The 17,631-nt window shown below is 56.4% G+C and overlaps 1 protein-coding gene and 1 non-coding gene across 2 annotated transcripts; both read right to left on the reverse strand.

Moving 5' to 3' along the window:
- Positions 1-488: 488 nt before the first annotated feature.
- On the reverse strand, positions 489-5,477 carry GLMP (glycosylated lysosomal membrane protein). The gene is made up of 6 exons (XM_066338019.1): positions 5,333-5,477; positions 4,154-4,411; positions 3,783-3,965; positions 3,457-3,675; positions 2,355-2,632; positions 489-1,375 (listed from the first exon to the last, which is right to left on the reverse strand). The coding sequence occupies exons 1-6, from the start codon at positions 5,402-5,404 to the stop codon at positions 1,207-1,209; spliced, it is 1,179 nt and encodes a 392-aa protein (XP_066194116.1). The 5' UTR covers positions 5,405-5,477; the 3' UTR covers positions 489-1,206.
- Positions 5,478-10,252: 4,775 nt separating this feature from the next.
- TRNAR-UCU (transfer RNA arginine (anticodon UCU)) lies at positions 10,253-10,326 on the reverse strand. The gene has a single exon. It is a non-coding gene; the product is annotated as a tRNA-Arg (tRNA).
- Between the last annotated feature and the right edge of the window lie 7,305 nt (positions 10,327-17,631).

The following is a 17,631-nucleotide window of genomic DNA, read 5'->3' on the forward strand; positions in this document are numbered from 1 at the left end:
CTTGTACCTCTTCCTCCTCTCCTTCCTGCTGCTCTTAGCTCGCTCTCAGCCTTCCTCTTCGCTCTTGCTCTCTCCTGCTCCATTCCCCCTGCCCTTTGCTCTCTCACTCCCTTCTCTCTCAGCTCTCACCCTGCTGTTCTCTCTCCCTCTCTCTTTGGGACTCCCCTCCAGCCCAGGCTGGTGGCTGAAGGCAAGGCCCTTTTACCCACGACCCTGGCAATAAAACCACGTGTTCTGGAATACCTCAGGTGGATTCACCTACACAGCTGAGATTCCATGATTCTGCGACTCCTCCACCTCTGAGCAGGGGCACAGCCCAGGCCCTGGACTCTGTGACCCCACAGCTCAAGGGAAGCCCCTGTCCCTCTCCCAGCACCACACCTCAGTGCAGGGCCAGAGGCTCCCATGGCTCATGCTGAGCTCCAGCACCTCCCATTCCTGCCAGGAGCCGCTCTCCTCCCTCCCAGTACAACATTCCCACAGGAAACTGTGTTTAGAAATCCACTTTATTTGGTTGAAGACAAGTCGCTGATGGAGAACTTGGAGCCCAGCACGGCCCCAGGTACCTCTGAGAACCCCGAGCAGCCTCAGGCCATGCTCATCCCAGGGCTCCTGACACCTGGGATCCATCCCTGGGGGGATCCAGGAGCAGCACCCTGGCAGGACCAGCCCTCCACGGCCCACCAGGACACACCTGAGCTTGAGCAGCTGCTGTGACGTGGCACTGGCTGTCCCTCGTGTCCCAGGCCAGCACAGCAGGAACGTGGAGCAGGGAGGAGTCCGTGAGCCCTGGCTGCAGGAGCTGGTCCCCAGCCCAGGCTGGAGCCACTCAAGCATCCCTGGAAGTGGCACTGGAGCCAGTCCCTGGCCTGCAGCCAGGACAGCAGTGGTTGTATCCCTTGGGAGGAGGAGGAGGAGGAGGAGGAGGAGGAGGAGGATTCCCCTGACCAAACTCCCCCCATGTCTTCCCTTAGCTGCATGAGAAATGCAGGAGAAATCCGGGGAGGAAGTGCAACCCAGTGCAGGACATGGCAGTGGCAAGGAGCAGGACACAGGGAGACGTGGTGTGGGCAGCTGTGGGCAGCTGCAAGTGTCCCCCCGGTGTCCCCAGGGCTGGGAGGGGAGGCAGAGGAGGAGCCAATCCCGGGAACGGGGAGGATCCCGGGAACGGGGAGGATCCCGGGGCTCTCCGTGGGGCCGGGCTCCTCAGTTGATGGGCTCGTACTCCGAGTAGCGTCTCCTCTGCGCCAGCAGCACCAGGCAGCTGCCCAGCAGCAGCATGGCCAGGGGGGTGCCCAGCGCCACGGCCGTGATGGAGATCACCAGCGGGGAGAAGGTGTCCCTGGGGGGCTCCCCAAAGCCCAGCAGCACCGACCTGCGGGAGGGGACAGGTCAGGACAGGGATGGGGATGGGCTCTGACCCACGCCTGGGAGTCCCCTGGGGCTTTCCCACCTCACAGGGTCAGGCCAAGATCCCACAGAGGGCAAGATGAGGCTCCTCAAGGAAATGTGAAGCCTTTGCTACAGGATTACAGGGAAACTCAAGACTTTGGAAGGGAGACTGTTACTAAAACAGAGAAACCTTATGACCTGCCAGTCCCCCCAAACTGCCCATCGTTAGTGACCAGGAGCATCCTTTCAGACCTTTCAGACCCCTCTGCCCATCAGCAGTGACCAGGAGCATCCTTTCAGACCCCTCTGCCCATCAGCAGTGACCAGGAGCATCCTTTCAGACCCTTCAGACCCCTCTGCCCATCATTAGTGACCAGGAGCATCCTTTCAGACCCCTCTGCCCATCATTAGTGGCCAGGAGCATCCTTTCAGACCCCTCTGCCCATCAGCAGTGACCAGGAGCATCCTTTCAGACCCCTCTGCCCATCATTAGTGACCAGGAGCATCCTTTCAGACCCCTCTGCCCATCGTTAGTGACCAGGAGCATCCTTTCAGACCCCTCTGCCCATCGTTAGTGACCAGGAGCATCCTTTCAGACCCCTCTGCCCATCGTTAGTGACCAGGAGCATCCTTTCAGACCCTTCAGACCCCTCTGCCCATCATTAGTGACCAGGAGCATCCTTTCAGACCCCTCTGCACATCATTAGTGACCAGGAGCATCCTTTCAGACCCCTCTGCCCATCGTTAGTGACCAGGAGCATCCTTTCAGACCCCTCTGCCCATCATTAGTGACCAGGAGCATCCTTTCAGACCCCTCTGCCCATCGTTAGTGACCAGGAGCATCCTTTCAGACCCCTCTGCACATCATTAGTGGCCAGGAGCATCCTTTCAGACCTTTCAGACCCCTCTGCACATCATTAGTGACCAGGAGCATCCCCTCAAACCCCTGGGACCCCACTCACCAGCTGAGGTATCGTTTCTCCCGGTACACCTCTCCCTCCTCTCCCCCAAAGGACACATTGAGGGCGCTGATGGTGCAGGTGCTGCCCAAACTGTCCCCAAAGTAGGCCTGGACGATGCTGGACGTGGGCAGGCTCCAGTTGGCCGCCTGCAGCCCCTGAGCCCGGCACTGGATCCCGTCCTCACGCCGGGGGCTTGCGGAGCCGTAGGCTGTGGCTTTCCACTGCAGGAAGCCCAGCGTGGAGCTGCCGTTCTGCGGCTCAGCTACCAGGGACAGCACCTGGGGAGGGACAGGGTGAGCAGAGGGAAGGACAGCAGGGTCAACCCCAGCCCGGGGCCACCCTCGCTGTCAGAGTCTGTCCAAGGATGTGACATGCCTCATGACCGTCTCCAGTGACTGAGGACTGAGACCCCAGACTCTGAAAGGAGCCCTGGCCTGGCTGAGACGGAATGTTTGCCAAGTCCCGGAGGATTGGTCTGCATCTCCATGAGAACGGAGTGCCACAACAATGGAACTGGTCACCGTGGACTGAGCCAAGGCTACTTGCCCAAACTGGTCCATCCATACCAGAGCACGGCACGCACGGTGTGCAGCTTGTCCCTGAGCACCCAACCTCAACACAGGTGGCTCCAGTTTTGGCCCTGTGACTATCTTTATCCCAACCTCGATGCAGGTGGCTCTGGTTTTGTCCCAACCTTGACGCAGGTGGCTCCTGCTTTGGCACTGTGCCCCTTGCTTTGCCTCAACACAGGTGGCTCCTGCTTTGGCTCTGTGCCACTTGCTTTGGTCCCTGCCTTGACCAACCTATAAAACCCTGGAGACCCCTGCTCACTTTCCACACCCCACTGGAGAAGATTGCGTCTATGGACATCTCGGCCTCGAGGACTCGGCCCTCTCCGTTGGTAGCTATAATCCCCTTCCCCTCTTTTCTATCTTTCTTACTATTCTTTATTTTCTCTCCCACTATCGCATTTTGGTGGCACTAAATAAAGGTGCATTTTTGTTGTATTGAGTTGTCTCCCGCTGTGTCTTTTGCGCTCTGAGATCCCAAAACGAACCCTCAGGTTCCCCGCAGATGTTTGGGGACCCTGACACTCGCTCACCTCGAAGATGGTGGGCGTGTACTCGTCATCGATGGATCTCTCAGACTGCAGCCTCCTCACCGCCCCCGCCTCCTCCACCGTGGCCACCTCCAGCACAAAGCGGGAGCTGTTCCCTCGCGGGGCCACCCCAGCCAGCAGGAATTCCAGCTGGGAGCTGTTGGCCGTGTGCAGGAGGCTGGGCAGGTGTCCATCGCGGCCACCGGACTCGTAGGCTGTCACCTGTGAAGGACACGGGTGACACAGGCAGCGCCCAGGATGCCGAGGTGCAGCGTTCCCTGGGCAGGAGCTGCTTTGGACAGGACGTTCCCCGTGTTCCCTGCACGTACCCGGAACGCCAGGCTGCCGTTGGAGAAGCCACCACCGGGGTCGGTGGCCGGGACCCCGCGGAGCTCGGCCGTCAGCGCCGTGTGGTTCAGGGTGTGGTTGAGGCTGTCCCAGGAGAACTCAGACAGCTCATAGGTGGGGTAGAAGAGCTTTCCCAAAGGTTTGGCCTCGCTGAACTCGAACAGCTGCAGGGGAGGAAGGGGAGAGGGGCTGGGAACACCGGCGGGACAGGAGCTTGTGCTGTGATCCAGGGAACAGGGCAGAGACAGAACTCAGCCAAGCAGCTCAGCCTGGAGACAGACACTTAGATGGGAATAGTGGAGATTTCCCTGGAGCTGGGAAGCTGCCCAAGGACGCCCTTGGCCAGCAGTACCTTGGTGAAGACCACGGCCGTGGAATAGACCACGCTGTCCGGAGGGTCGATCCAGATGGCTCCAGCAGGGTTGGCTGAGAGCAGCTGTGTCCAGTTGACCCTCAGGTCACTGCTGGGGCTCTGGGTGGCCACCAGGAGCACGGCGGGGGCCCCGATGCTGCTCCACACGTAGTGCAGGCTGTCCCCGGGCCCCGCCGCCCGCACGTGCAGCAGGTTCACGGAGGAGCCGTTCCAGCCGGGGTTGTACTGCATGGACACCTGGGGACAGGGACAGCGCTGGGGACGGCTCTGAGCCCTGCAGGACAAGCCCAGCGTCCCGGGAGCATGGGACATCGGAGCTGCCCGGGCTCCCGTGACTCTGCAGCCCTGCTATTGCTCAACACGCTCGGTCAGCATTTCACAGCCGGACGTTTGGGGACAGCTTAGAGCTGCTTCCCTGCTCACAGCCTCCTCCCATCCCACAGCTCCCACTGCCCCTTCCCTGCCCACAGCCATGCTGGTCCCACGGGATTAAGACAAAGGGGAGATGAGGATCAGAGATGGGTGGCCCTGGGCCATGTCACGGCAGGACAGGGGCTGGCAGGGCAGCGCTCACCGCGGTCCCCGTGTGTCAGGGCAGAGGCAGGGATGGGCTCAGCTCCAGCCCCACGGGGAACGTGCCCCGTGTGAGGCTGCGGCTCCTTCTCCTCCCCAAACCCCGCAAGGCCGGGCCCCGGCGGGACCGAGCGCATCTCGGGGGCTCCAGCCTCCTCCAGACAGGATCCTCCGAGGCCACAACCGAAACCAGAAGTTTCTTTTCAACACGAGCAATAACCCCTTGACTTTGAGGGTGGCAGAGAGCTGGAACAGCTGCTCTGGGCGACCACGGCGTGTCCCGCTCTGGAGACATCCCAAACCCACCTGGATGTCCCTGTGTCACCCGCATTGGGTGACATTGGAGAAGCAGGGGGTTGCACTGAGTGATCCCGGTTCCAAACTGGGATTCTGAGATTCCCGGGAGGAGCGGGAGAAGACGGCGGAGGTCTCAGGCAGCACCGCACGGCGGCGGGAGCGGGACGAGCGCCGAGCAGAGGCCGGAGAGCGCGGGGGAAACTCCGCAGCCCGACTCCGGACCCCCCAGCCCCGGTAACCCCGGTAACCCCGGTAACCCCGGTCCCGGTGCCCCCGAACCCCGCTCACCTTCCGGCCCCGCTCGGCCCCGGCCGCCGCCAGCAGCGCCGCCAGCAGCGCCAGCCCCGCACCGGCGGCCATGGCGAGAGCGGCCCGACCGCGGCCCCGCCCCGGGACCGCCCCGGAACAGCACCGGAACAGCACCGGGACCGCCCCGGGACCGACCGGAGACCGCCCCGGAACAGCCTGGGGACAGCCACGGCACCGCCCCGGAACCGCCCCCGGAACCGACCGGGGACACCCACGGAACTGCCTCGGAACCGCCCGGAACAGCCCCCGAACCGACCGGGGACCGCCCCGGAACCGCCCCGGGACCGATCGGGGACCGTCCCCGGAACCGCCCGGGGATCGCCTGGGGACAGCCCCGGGACCGTCACGGAACCGCCCCCGAACCGACCGGAGACCGCCCCGGAACCGCCCCCGAACCGCCTGGGGACAGCCTCGGAACCGCCCCGGGACCGCCTCGGAACCGCCTGGGGACCGCCCCGGAACCGCCCCCGGAACAGCTTCGGAACCGCCCCGGGACCGACCGGAGACCGCCCCGGAACCGCCCGGGGACAGCCACGGCACCACCCCGGGAACCGCCCCAGGACCGCCCGGAACCGCCCCGGGACCGCCCCCGGAACCGCCCCCGAACCGCCTGGGGACAGCCACGGAACCGCCCCGGAACAGCCTCGGAACCGCCCCGGGACCGACCGGGGACACCCACGGAACCGCCCGGGACCGCCCCGCTCGCTAAGGCCGCCCTTGTGCGCTCCGGTGTGTGCGGGATGCGGATGGAGCCGGGAGCCGCTCACAGTTTTCCGTTCTGCCCCCCGCCCGTTCCGTCCCCGGGCAGCGGAGACCGCCGTGTCCCTCAGCCCACACTGCGGAGAGCCCCGCTGCACTGTCAGCGCACCGAGAGCCGCAGGATCCCCACGGCATTCCCTGGGAATTGCCGCCTGCACTGCTCCGGACCGTGCAGCGCCCCTCCTGCATCATCCATCCAGCAGAGACCCCCGTGTTCATCCCGCAGGACAAAGGGGATCCGCGTTCTCCTCTAGAGTGGAGACCCCAGAACCTCCACCTCCAGGGCAGCAGAGACCCCACCTTCACCGCCCCGTGCAGGGACCCTGCTGTCACCACCTCGCACGCTGCACAAGTCGCCTGGTTTTTGAGGAATTTAATCCTGGTCCTACTCCCCACTCACCTCCTCTCAGAGCCCCCATGGATGTGGATGACGTGAATTGCAGAGTTTCCTTCTGCCTGTGCAAAGGTTCATCAGCAGACCCCCATGTCCCTCCCCAGGGCCCTTGAGACCCCCCACGTCCATCATTCCATGGAGACCCCCCTCCTTCATCATCCCATCGAGCAGAGACCCCCAGGTCAATCCAGCAGGACAATGAGACCCCTGTTCTCCTTCAGAGAGCAGAGACCCCACTGCACCTTGTGGAGCTCCTGGGCCTTTGGGGTCTCTGAAGTCTCACCCCATGCTCCAGAGACCCCTCACTGTCACCACCCCGTACTCTGGAGACCCCCAAGGACAGCAGAGACCCCCCACAACAGAGCTCCCACCTCCATCCCCCAGGAGGGCAGTGGAGACTCTGCTCCTCCATCATCCCACAGAGGGAAAACTCCATCCCCCAGGCCCCAGAGACCCTCCCATGACCACCCCAAGCTCCACAGACTGCCCACCTTCACTGCCCTGTACTTTGGAGACCCCAAAACCCAAGAGAGACCCCACCTCCATCCTCCAGGACACCAAAGAGCCCCACCCTGCCCATGGTTTGGCTGCCCCATGCAGCTGCAGCCCGTGTCCTTGGCTTCCCTGAAGCTCCTGGCAGTGCCCAGCCAGGGGAGGTTCCACACCCTACACCTGGCACAGGAATGAAATGAACAATTGGCCAGAAATGATGTATTTATTTAGAGATAAACCTGAACCCCAAAACCCCTGGGAGCTCCTGGAGGCTCTGTGTCCAGGCTGGACCCAGGGTGGCTCTGGAAAACCATGAGGGGAGAGAGCAGAGAGGAGGATGAGGGGCACAAACTGTCCCCTCGTGTCACAGCCCTGTTTGGGGTGGGTGGTGAACAAGGGGGAAGCAGATGTGTCCAACCTGCTGGGCTTTATTTTATTATTATTATTATTAATTATTATTATTTTTATCCTGTGGGACAGGAGGAACACTCCAGAGCTCATGGGAAAGGAGATTCCAGGGGAGCATTCCATACTTTTTGTTGGTTTTAGGGATGGCAGGGGAACATTCCACAGCTTTTGTTGGTTTTAGGGATAACAGGGGAGCCTGCTGGAGGTTTTGTTGGTTCTAGGGTGGTCAAACAAGCATTCCATTGTTTTTGTTGGGTTTAGGGTTGCTAAAGACCAAGATCATTGTGCCAATTTTTGGTTCCAGGGTTGCCATGGGATCATTTCACTGTTCTGTTGGTTCTGGGGTCGCCAGGGAAATATTTCATTGTTTTTATCAGTTCTAGGGTTGGCAGGGGAGAATTCCACCATTTTGGTCAGCTCTAGGATTTCTGCTTTTGTTGGTTCTAGAGATACCAGAGAAGAATTCCACAATTTTTATCAGTTCTAGGATTTCCAGAGAATTCCACCATTTCTGTGGGTTCTAGGGTCATCGTGGGACCACTCCACCAATTTTGTTGGCTCTAGGGTTGCTGGGAGAGCATTTCACCATTTTTTAAATTCTAGGGTTGCCAGGAGAGAATCACATCATTTTATTGGTTCTAGGACTGCCATGAAAGCATTTTTGTCTGTTCTAGGGGAGAATTCTATTTTATTTATTCATTCTAGGATTTACCAGGGGAACATCCCACTGGTTTTATTTGTTTGTAGGCTTGCCACGGTACAATTCCACCATTTCTGCCAGTTCTAGAGTTGCCAGGAGGGCATCCCACCCTTTATATTGTTTCTAGGATTTCCAGGTGAGCATTCCACCACTTCTGTCAGTTCTAGGGTTGCCATGGCATCATTTCACTGTTTTTGTTGGCCCCACAGGGTAGAGTTTGGGGATCTCAGAGACAAATTCCCTGCCCCTCCAGGTGGGGATTCATTCCTGGGAGCCTGATGCCCACCTGAGGTCTGGAGGGATAAATGTAAGATTCCATGCAAGCTCCTTCTAGAGTTTAGGGCATCCCAAAGATCCTTTTTGTTGGGAGTTTGGAATGTTCTGGGGCAGAGAGCAAAGTCTTCCTGATTCTGATGGGGATAATTAGCAGGGAACTGCTTTGGAACTGTGTTTGCACACATGGTCATTGCAAAAAAACCCAGAAGGATTCCCTCACTGGGAACAACATCCTGCATCCTACAGGACAGGTGTAACTCAGTGTTTGTGTCCTGCAGGGAATGAAAGTAATTTTCCATTTTCCTCACCTTTCCCAGCACATTTGGCTGACTTTTTTTTTTCCTTACCAAATGAGAATTTCTCTTCTTGCAGGGAGAACAGGAATCCTCACATCATGAGCAGTGCTCCTGAGGGTGACCTGGTGAGATAAGAGGGGATAGAACTGATGGAAATTCCAGAAAAGCCAAAAAGAAGCTGCAGGACCTTCTGCAAAAGAAGGCAAGGGAGACCAAAAGTGCAGCTGAGAGAGACTGGAAGCTCCATGTCCTCCTCACACAGATGACATGATGAATAGATCCTGTCCCAAACAAGCAGTGACAACTCTGGTGCCTGAATTTGGGGAATCACAGGGGTCTTCTGCCCTGGCACAGGGCGTCCCTGAACCTGAGGGTGAACCTGAAGGTTGTGGCACTCTGGGCTTCCCAGACACAGCAGCAGGATAAGAACTCTTCCCAGAGGAACCACAGCTAAGCTGGAATCACAGTTTTATTGCTGCTCCTGTCCCAAAATGCAAATGAAGATATTTCATTCTCCATTTGCTGAAGGCAGAAGTGATCTCTGCAGAATCTGCCCTTTTTCCTACCAAGTTTTCCTTTGGGTGTGTCCCACTCACTGCCCACATATTTGCTCTTTTTCAGAATAATCTTCTGGCCTTTTCCCCCAGAATGTGATGGAAATGACAATTTTGCCATGATGAACATGGGGCCAAACCTCCAGCACCACCAGGGCCTGGGTTTCCAAACAGGCTGAGCTCCAGCACTTGTACTGACACCACAAGGAGAAAAACAAAAAAGCCAAGCCCAGAGATGGAGATGGGCTGGTTTTCCACTGGAGACCAGAAATCCAGTCAATGGGAGAGCATCCTGGGATTGGCAAGTGTGCAGAGAGCATGGAGTCATGGAATGGTTTGGGTTGGGAGGGACCCTAAAACCTGTCCTGTCCCACCCTGCCATGGCAGGGACACCTTCCACTATCCCAGGCTGCTCCAAGCCCCATCCAACCTGGCTTTGGACACTTCCAGGGATGGGGCATTCATGGAATAATCTGTGCCAGGGCCTCCCCACCCTCACAAGGAACAGTTTCTTCCCAGTATCCTGTCTAACCCTGCCCTCTGGCAGTTAAAACCCATTTCAGAGTACAAAGGTCCAGGTGGGGAGCACTGAGTTACCCAAATGCACCAAGGTGGACATTCACATCGGAGACCCGCATTTCTTTGGCCACACATGTGAAAAAATGACCCCATTTATCCAGGGAAATGCCACCAGAAGGTTCTGACCTGCTGCCCTCCAGCTGGGCCCTACTGGAGAGCCCAGAACCTCCCTTAGGAAGAAGGTATCACAAATGGGACAGTACTGGGGGGACACGTGGGGTTAAAACACCTGCTTGGAGGAGCTACCAAAGGGAACGAGGGACGGGGGAGATGATGGAGGAGAAATGCCTGAAGAAGGGAGCAAAGGGACGTTACATCCCTCAGCTGTGCCGGGAAAAATCATTCCCTCCCCATGCAAACCCTCGGGGGCGTTCTAAACGTAACGGATCAGGAGCTGGGAGAGAAATGGCACTAAAATAAAAGAGACACCTGCCTGGAGATCATCTCTGCCGGGACTCGAACCCGGAACCTCTGGATTAGAAGTCCAGCGCGCTCGTCCATTGCGCCACAGAGACCTCACCGTGAGGGGAGCGTCGGCTCCAGAACTGAAAAATGCACAGCGCCGCGGGGTCCGGCACCCAGCGGCACCTCCCCGGCCCGGCAGCACCTCCAGCCTCCCCTCCCTGCACAGCAATCACCCCGGGGATCATCCATCTCTTGCTTGGCAGCGGGGATGCAGCAAAAACCTGGATGCAGGCTGGTATCCGCCTCTCTGGCAACCTCTCCGCAGCATCCGCGGCGCTCGGCTGCGGGCACAGCTAAATCCTGGAGTAGAGTTCATTGCTGCATCTCCCTCAGCATCCTCCTCGCTGCAGAAGGCAAGGATAAAGATGAAAGAGGATTTAGCTCGGAGCACTGACAATGGTGAGGGAACCTGAGGTTTGAGCAGAGGAATGAAAGGGAAAGCGGCGACCGTGGGCTTCCTTTCAGCAGGCTGTCAATCAGGGGTTTAATGAAGAAACGTTGTGCCTCTTCTGTTTGGGGGAAAAAATGAAAACGATGTCAAAACAACAAGAAAGGTCCATTTACAGGCACTGACCTATTAACAATTGATCAAACTCTGTGGCAGAGTCCTCGCTGGGAGCAGCGCGTTTGGAATCCCTGAAGGGCGCAAATTTCAGGCTGTTGTTGGCTCCCAAAAACGCCCTCGATTCCCGTGAAAGGGCAGATCTCAAGTGCAATCCAAGAAGAGGAATTCCCTGACACGGGGAGCTTTTGCCTCAAGGTCAATGTGAGCTGAAGGTCACAATCTCAGGACGTGGTGAACAGCCCAGAGCAGGAATCAAACACGAGGACATTCTCCCCCACAGTGGAACCACGGACAGAACCTCAGAATTGAGGATAAACTCCCCCAAACAGCCGTGTTTAGATGATGATCACACCACGTGTGTTCTACCTGCCCAGGACAAGCTCCTGCTGCATCTCTGCTTTCCTCAGTGCCTGTCCTTCCTGCCTCAGGCTGGGGCACCGTGGCTAAAATCCCAAAGAATCAATCCTGTGCCAAATCCCTGCCTCCCTCCTGGGCTGGGATTTTGTGTGGTGTGAAATTGTGTGGTGCCGAAGAGAAGAGGCACAGCACTGACAATCTCAGCACACCTAATGCAAACCCAAAGGATTTGGTTTTCCTTTTACTCACGGAAAGCTTTACGATTGTCTGGAGAAGTAAAATCCACCTTGGAATGGTGGGAAAGAAGGCAGGGGTTGAACTCCTATCAGAAAAACCCTTCCTGCTGCAAAAGATAACTCAGTAAATTGATAATCCTTGAAATAAATCCCTCTGCGAACCAACTGTGATCACACTGGGACCTGGAGAAAATTCAAAGCCTAGAAAACACCCATGTGCAGGGTGACCAAAGGCTGTGCTTAAAAATGTCATAGAAAAAAAAAAAATCTCAGACAAAGGTATAAAGCTGTAAAGGATGAGAAAAATTTCCCACAGCTTGTGAGTGCATTTCCACAGCCTGTGACTGTGTGCTCCTCCTAGGGGATGAAGACACCAGCTTTCAATATCATTTTGGGAGGCTGCACCTCAAAAGCACCTGCTTTGAAGTCACCAGCAAGCAGAAAATCTGGAGATGATTAATGAAATAGCACAAGCTCTCTGAAGAATGACTGTGGCTTTATGGGCAGCCACATCCCTGGAATCAGAGGTTTGAAGGAACCCTCATTCCTCCTGCCTGGAGCTCCCCTCAGCCTTAATTACACCAAAGCCAGGAAAGGACCAGGAGTTGGAGCATGTCCTGATGAAAATGCCACATTTCTGTCAGGGGAAGTGTGGGGAGAAGCAGGGGCTGCAGGGATGTGCCAGAGGAGCAGCAGCACTGCCAGGAGAGCAGCAGAGCTTCATCCTCATCCTCATCTTCATCCTCATCCCAACACAGCTCTGGAGGCCTGGGGGCACCTGCAATGTGTTTTTGTACCTTCAATAACCTCATCAATCTTCCCTGAGGTCCCAACTGTCTCTCTGCTCCCTGGAGAGGTGACAAATTTGGGCAGCAGAGACTGGAGGGAGCAGCACAGGTGTCACAAGGCTGGTTTTGGTGCTGTTCAGTGCATCCCATTCTGTGGGAAGAGCATGTCCTGAGCCAGGAGACCATCCTTTTTGGGACACCAAGGGGCAAGGGACATGTCCCCAACACACAGAAATGTGAAAAAGCTGCCAACTCATCCCTGGCCACCTCCCAGCCTCAAATCATTTCCCGCAGACAGGGAGAACATGAGCCACGGGCAAGGATGCAGTGAACCCAGAGAATTTACCACCTAATAAAGAGCGGGGAAAGGCCTTTGGGAAGACAAAACTCCGAGCAATTTGATGAGTGATGGAGCCTTCAGATCCACCTCACCTAAAGCTGCTCCAGGGCAGCATCACCAGTGCTGAGAGATCCAGAAATCCTTCGCACACCGAAAGAAACAGCAACAAAAAAAATCCCTGCCAGAGCTGAGAGAGCTTTGTGGTATCCAGAGAAAGGTTTTACAGTACAGCTATAAACACAACCACAAGGCTTTATTGCTACAACCACCCAATTCCCTAAAAAAACCTCCTCAGGAGCCACCAAAGAGCCAGAGCCACCAAGCAGAGGGTAAAGCTGTATGACTTGAAGCCAAAAATTCACTAACACGTGTGAAGGTGCAGGCTCTTCCCCAAACCCTTACAATAGGTATATTCTTATTTTTTTCCAAAATTCGTAATGCCTTTTTTCTCCCTTTGCAAACCATTTCAGCGGCAGCCAAGAGGCAGCCAGGTGTTCTTGTTCTTGGTTTGACCATCATATCACACATATTTGCAAATACTCCAGTGCCTGAACCTTGCTTAGTCTATGGGACTGAGCTCACCTAAAAAACACTTATCAGGAACTCCAAAAATTGCATTTTGCTCCCCTGAAATGATCACGTGAGACACAATTTTGGGAGGTTTTACCATTAGTACCATGGGCTGGTGTTAGTGGCCGTGCCAAAACCGGCTAAGTGGCTGATTTTTCACCTTTTTACTACTTTTCTAAGCTTTCAGATAAAATACAGCATGTGCTCTTTTGAAAAGCAGCTCAGGTGCCACATACAAATGATTTGTTGGCTTTTTGCAGGACATCAATCCCCAGAGGGGATATTTCTTTTTGCATCCCAAGTTGAAGCAAAACCCACGAGGCATAAAAGGAGTGGAGAAAGGCTGATTTTCCCGGGCAGAACATTGGATCTCAGCCACAAACTGGAAAATTATAAAAAGACACAGAACTGAGGGATGGTTTGAGTGGGAAGGGAGCCAGGATCACCCATGGATGGCCAGGGACACCTTTCATTATCTCACCAAACTAACCCTGGACACTTCCAGGGATGGCACAGCCATGAAATAACCTGTTCCAGGCCCTCCCCGCCCTCACAGGGAGGATTTTTCCCCAAAAAAATCCCGCCTAAACCTCCCCCTCTGCAGTTAAAAGCCGTCCTCCTTTGTCCCACACTCCTTTGTCCCTTTCCCAAAGTCCCTCTCCAGCGCTTTGGAGCCCCTTCAGGCGCTCAAAAAAAAGTCCCTTCCGACCCCTGCCACCTTCTAACCTCAGCATTTCACCTTTGGCTTGTTTTCCTTCCAAATTTCCCCTCACTTGGGGGGTTTTTTCCTGCGCTCCGCGCTCCTTGTCCCGCGCAGGCCGCGCCTCAGCCCGAGGGCCCGCCGCTGTCCCGGCGCCTTGCCGTCCTTCCCGGGCCGCTTCCCGCTGTTCCCGCCGCTGGAAATGGGAAATCATTTATAACACCCGCTGTTGGAAATGGGAAATAATCATTTATAACACCGGTGTGTGCACGGAGCGCGGCCCCGGGCCCGGCCGTGCCCCTGTCCCGCCCCCGCCGCGCTCCTTTGTGCGGCCGCCCGGCCCTTTCCGCCCGCGGAGGGCGCGGTTCCGCGGGGAGCCGGGAGCGGGATGGGATGGGATGGGATGGGATGGGATGGGAATGGGGATTGGATGGGGAATGGGTATAGGATGGGGATGGGAATGGGGATGGGAGTGGGGATGGGGATGGGGATGGGAATGGGAATGGGAATGGGGATGGGAATGGGATGGGGATGGGGATGGGGAATTGGGATGGGAATGGGATGGGGAATGGGGATGGGGATGGGAATGGGGATGGAAATGGGATGGGGATGGGGATGGGGATGGGGATGGGGATGGGGATGGGGATGGGGATGGGGATGGGAATGGGATGGGGATGGGGATGGGAGTGGGAAAGGGGAAAGGGGGGTGGGAATGGGGATGGGAACGGGAATGGGATGGGGATGGGAATGGGGAATTGGGATGGGAATGGGAATGGGAGTGGGGATGGGAATGGGAATGGGATGGGAATGGGAATGGGAATGGGAGTGGGGATGGGGATGGGAATGGCAATGGGTATAGGGAATGGGATGGGGATGGGATGGGAATGGGGATGGGGATGGGATGGGGATGGGATGGGATGGGGATGGGAATGGGATGGGGATGGGAATGGGATGGGGATGGGATGGGGATGGGGATGGGAATGGGATGGGGATGGGGATGGGGATTGGAATGGGATGGGAATGGGGATGGGAATGGGGATGGGAATGGGGATGGGGAATGGGGAATGGGGATGGGAATGGGAATGGGAGTGGGGATGGGAATGGGATGGGAATGGGAATGGGAATGGGAATGGGAATGGGAATGGGAATGGGAATGGGAGTGGGGATGGGGATGGGAATGGCAATGGGTATAGGGAATGGGATGGGGATGGGATGGGAATGGGGATGGGGATGGGATGGGGATGGGATGGGATGGGGATGGGAATGGGGATGGAGTGAGGATGAGAATGGGGATGGGGAATTGGGATGGGGATGGGGAATGGGAATGGAGTGAGAATGGGGATGGGGATGGGAGTGGGGATGGGAATGGGGATGGGAGTTGGAAAGGGGATGGGAATGGGAGTGGGGATGGGGATGGGAATGGGGATGGGAGTAGGAATGAGGATGGGGATGGGAATGGGGAATGGGAATGGGGCTGAGGAGCGCTGGGAGCCGCGGCGGGGTTCTGGGATCCTCTGGGACATGTTGGGATCTGCTGGGATCTGCTGGGGTCCACTGTGGGGTACTGGGATCTGCTGGGAGATACGAGGATCCATGGGGAGATACTGGGACCCACCGGGAGGTGCTGGGATCCACTGGGATCTGATAGGAGCTGTTGGGATCTGCTGGGACCCCCTGGGATCTTCTGGGACATGCCAAGATCCTCTGGGGCAAGCTGGGATCTGCTGGGATCCATTGGGAGATTCTGGGATGTGCTGGGCCACACTGAGGTGCTCTGGGACCCACCGGGACCTGCTGGGATCCACTGGGGCACACTGGGCTCTGCTGGAACCCACTAGGGTCTGCTGGGATCCATTGGGAGATGCTGGTGTTTTTTGGACCCACCAGGACCTTCTGGGATCCATTGGGGGATCCACTGGGATCTACTGGGACCTGCTGGGATATTCTAGGACTCACTGGGGTGCATTGGGACACACTGGGATCTACTGAGACCTGCTGGGACCTGTTTGGGGTATTCTGAGATCAGCTGGGACCTGCTGGCATCCATTTGGGTCTCCTGGTATCTGTGGGACCTTTGGGGACAGATTGAGCCCCTGTGGGATCCCCCAGGAGCAGCCACAGCCAGTGGAATGAAAGCTGGGGATGAATAGGGAGCAAAAGGCCCAAAGAATTCCCTTGGTTACAGCCCCGGGCTGGGTCTGGGTGTTCATTGATGGGTCTTGCATCATTTCACCTGGTCCTGGGGTGGTTTGGGCTGGAAGGGACTTAAATCCCCCCCAGTGTCACCCCAGCCATGGCAGGGACACGTCCCACTGTCCCAGGCTGCTCCAGGCTCTGTCCAGCCTGGCCTGGGACACTGCCAGGGATCCAGCTTCTGTGGGAATTCCATCCCAGCCCCTCCCTGCCCTCACAGGGAACAATTCCTTCCCAATAGCCAATAAATTCCTGAGGAAGGTGCAGCAGTTTCTGCTTTGTGTGACTCACACCAGATGATGGTGAAGATGAAGAATTGTGTGGGTTTTTTTTTTTACCATAAAGAAATGGTCAAGCAGGCTTCTAGGGCCAAACTGCTTTTTGTCAGCACCTCCAGATCAGTCACATCCAAGACACTACAAACAGTGGTTCAAAAGATGTCAAAAACATGGAAGTTCCACTAATTTCCTGGGACTTTGGAAAGCAAAGCTCCCACAATATTTCAGTCACAACCCTGCCCACACCGCACCTCTCCCATGCAAATTGACTTTATAATTTCTAACTAAGTGAGAATAATTTGCATCCAGGTGTGGGTTTGTAAATGACGGTGATTAACTCCAGGTTTCTCTCTCTCTCTCTCTCTCAGCACACACAGCCCGGCTGGTGCTGAGCAGGAGCAGCAGAATCTCTTCCCCCTGTCCTCCAGGGAAGGTGGGATCCCCGGCATGGGAGTGGAATGACTTCAGGAGAAAGAAGGAGCTGCTCCAGAATGTCTCGTGGATGATTTGTAGGACCAGAGCCCGATGTGATGTCTTGAGAGGCCACCTAGAACAAAGGCTAGGCAGAGTAAAGAAATAAAGGTATTTATTAAAAAGGCCTTCAAAGGATACACCTTGGGCAGTGCAAGAGCCCAGCCGAGGCTACACCCAAGATGGATGATGGGTCATGAGTTTTCACACTTTTATAAGTTTTGGTCCATTTCCATATTGGGGTTAATTGTCCAGTCACAGCTTCAGGTTATGAAGTCCCATCCTCCCAGTTTGCTCCCCTCAATTCCTTGTATTTTACACTTTTTTGGGCCTGAAGCTTCAACAGTGTCTTTGGTTCTGGAAAGGAATTGTTTTGTCTGAACTGTGAGGAGAACTTGGTAATATATAAAATTCAGAGTTATATACCAATGCAGTACAGAATATGGAAAATATGAAAGCTAAACCCTAAGGCATCAGGTGGACAAGTGACCACAAGAGCCTGGGTGGGTGCTGGGTGTCCCCTCTGCCAGGTCCCTGCTCCTTGGGGCTCTGCAGGTGGCAGGAGTCCCTGTGAGAGGGGACAGAGGTGACAGAGGTGACACTGTGCCAGAAGAGGCTGAACTGCTCTCCCACCTCCCCTTTCCAGCTTCACCTGAGCTGTGTTGGAAGAGTCTTTGAAGATCCACACCCCAAAATCCTGTTCAGGGCTGGATTTCCACCAGTGCCAGGGGTGCCCTGACCATCGAGAGCTCTCTGGAAAGTTTTTAATGAATTCCCACATGAATTTCCTCTCCCCTCGTGCTGTGCTCTGGTTGTTCTGTCCCACTCGCCCACTCGGTGCCACTGTTGCTCTGTGG

The sequence above is a fragment of the Sylvia atricapilla genome, chromosome 30 (assembly GCF_009819655.1).
Source record: "Sylvia atricapilla isolate bSylAtr1 chromosome 30, bSylAtr1.pri, whole genome shotgun sequence".
Lineage (NCBI taxonomy): Eukaryota > Metazoa > Chordata > Aves > Passeriformes > Sylviidae > Sylvia > Sylvia atricapilla.

Coding starts and splice junctions, on each gene's coding strand:
- GLMP (XM_066338019.1), bottom strand. CDS start 5,404: ATGGCCGCCGGTGCGGGGCTGGCGCTGCTGGCGGCGCTGCTGGCGGCG. Junction 4,412..5,332: donor GGGCCGAGCGGGGCCGGAAG/GTGAGCGGGGTT, acceptor CCCTGTCCCCAG/GTGTCCATGCAGTACAACCC. Junction 3,966..4,153: donor CGGCCGTGGTCTTCACCAAG/GTACTGCTGGCC, acceptor CCTCCCCTGCAG/CTGTTCGAGTTCAGCGAGGC.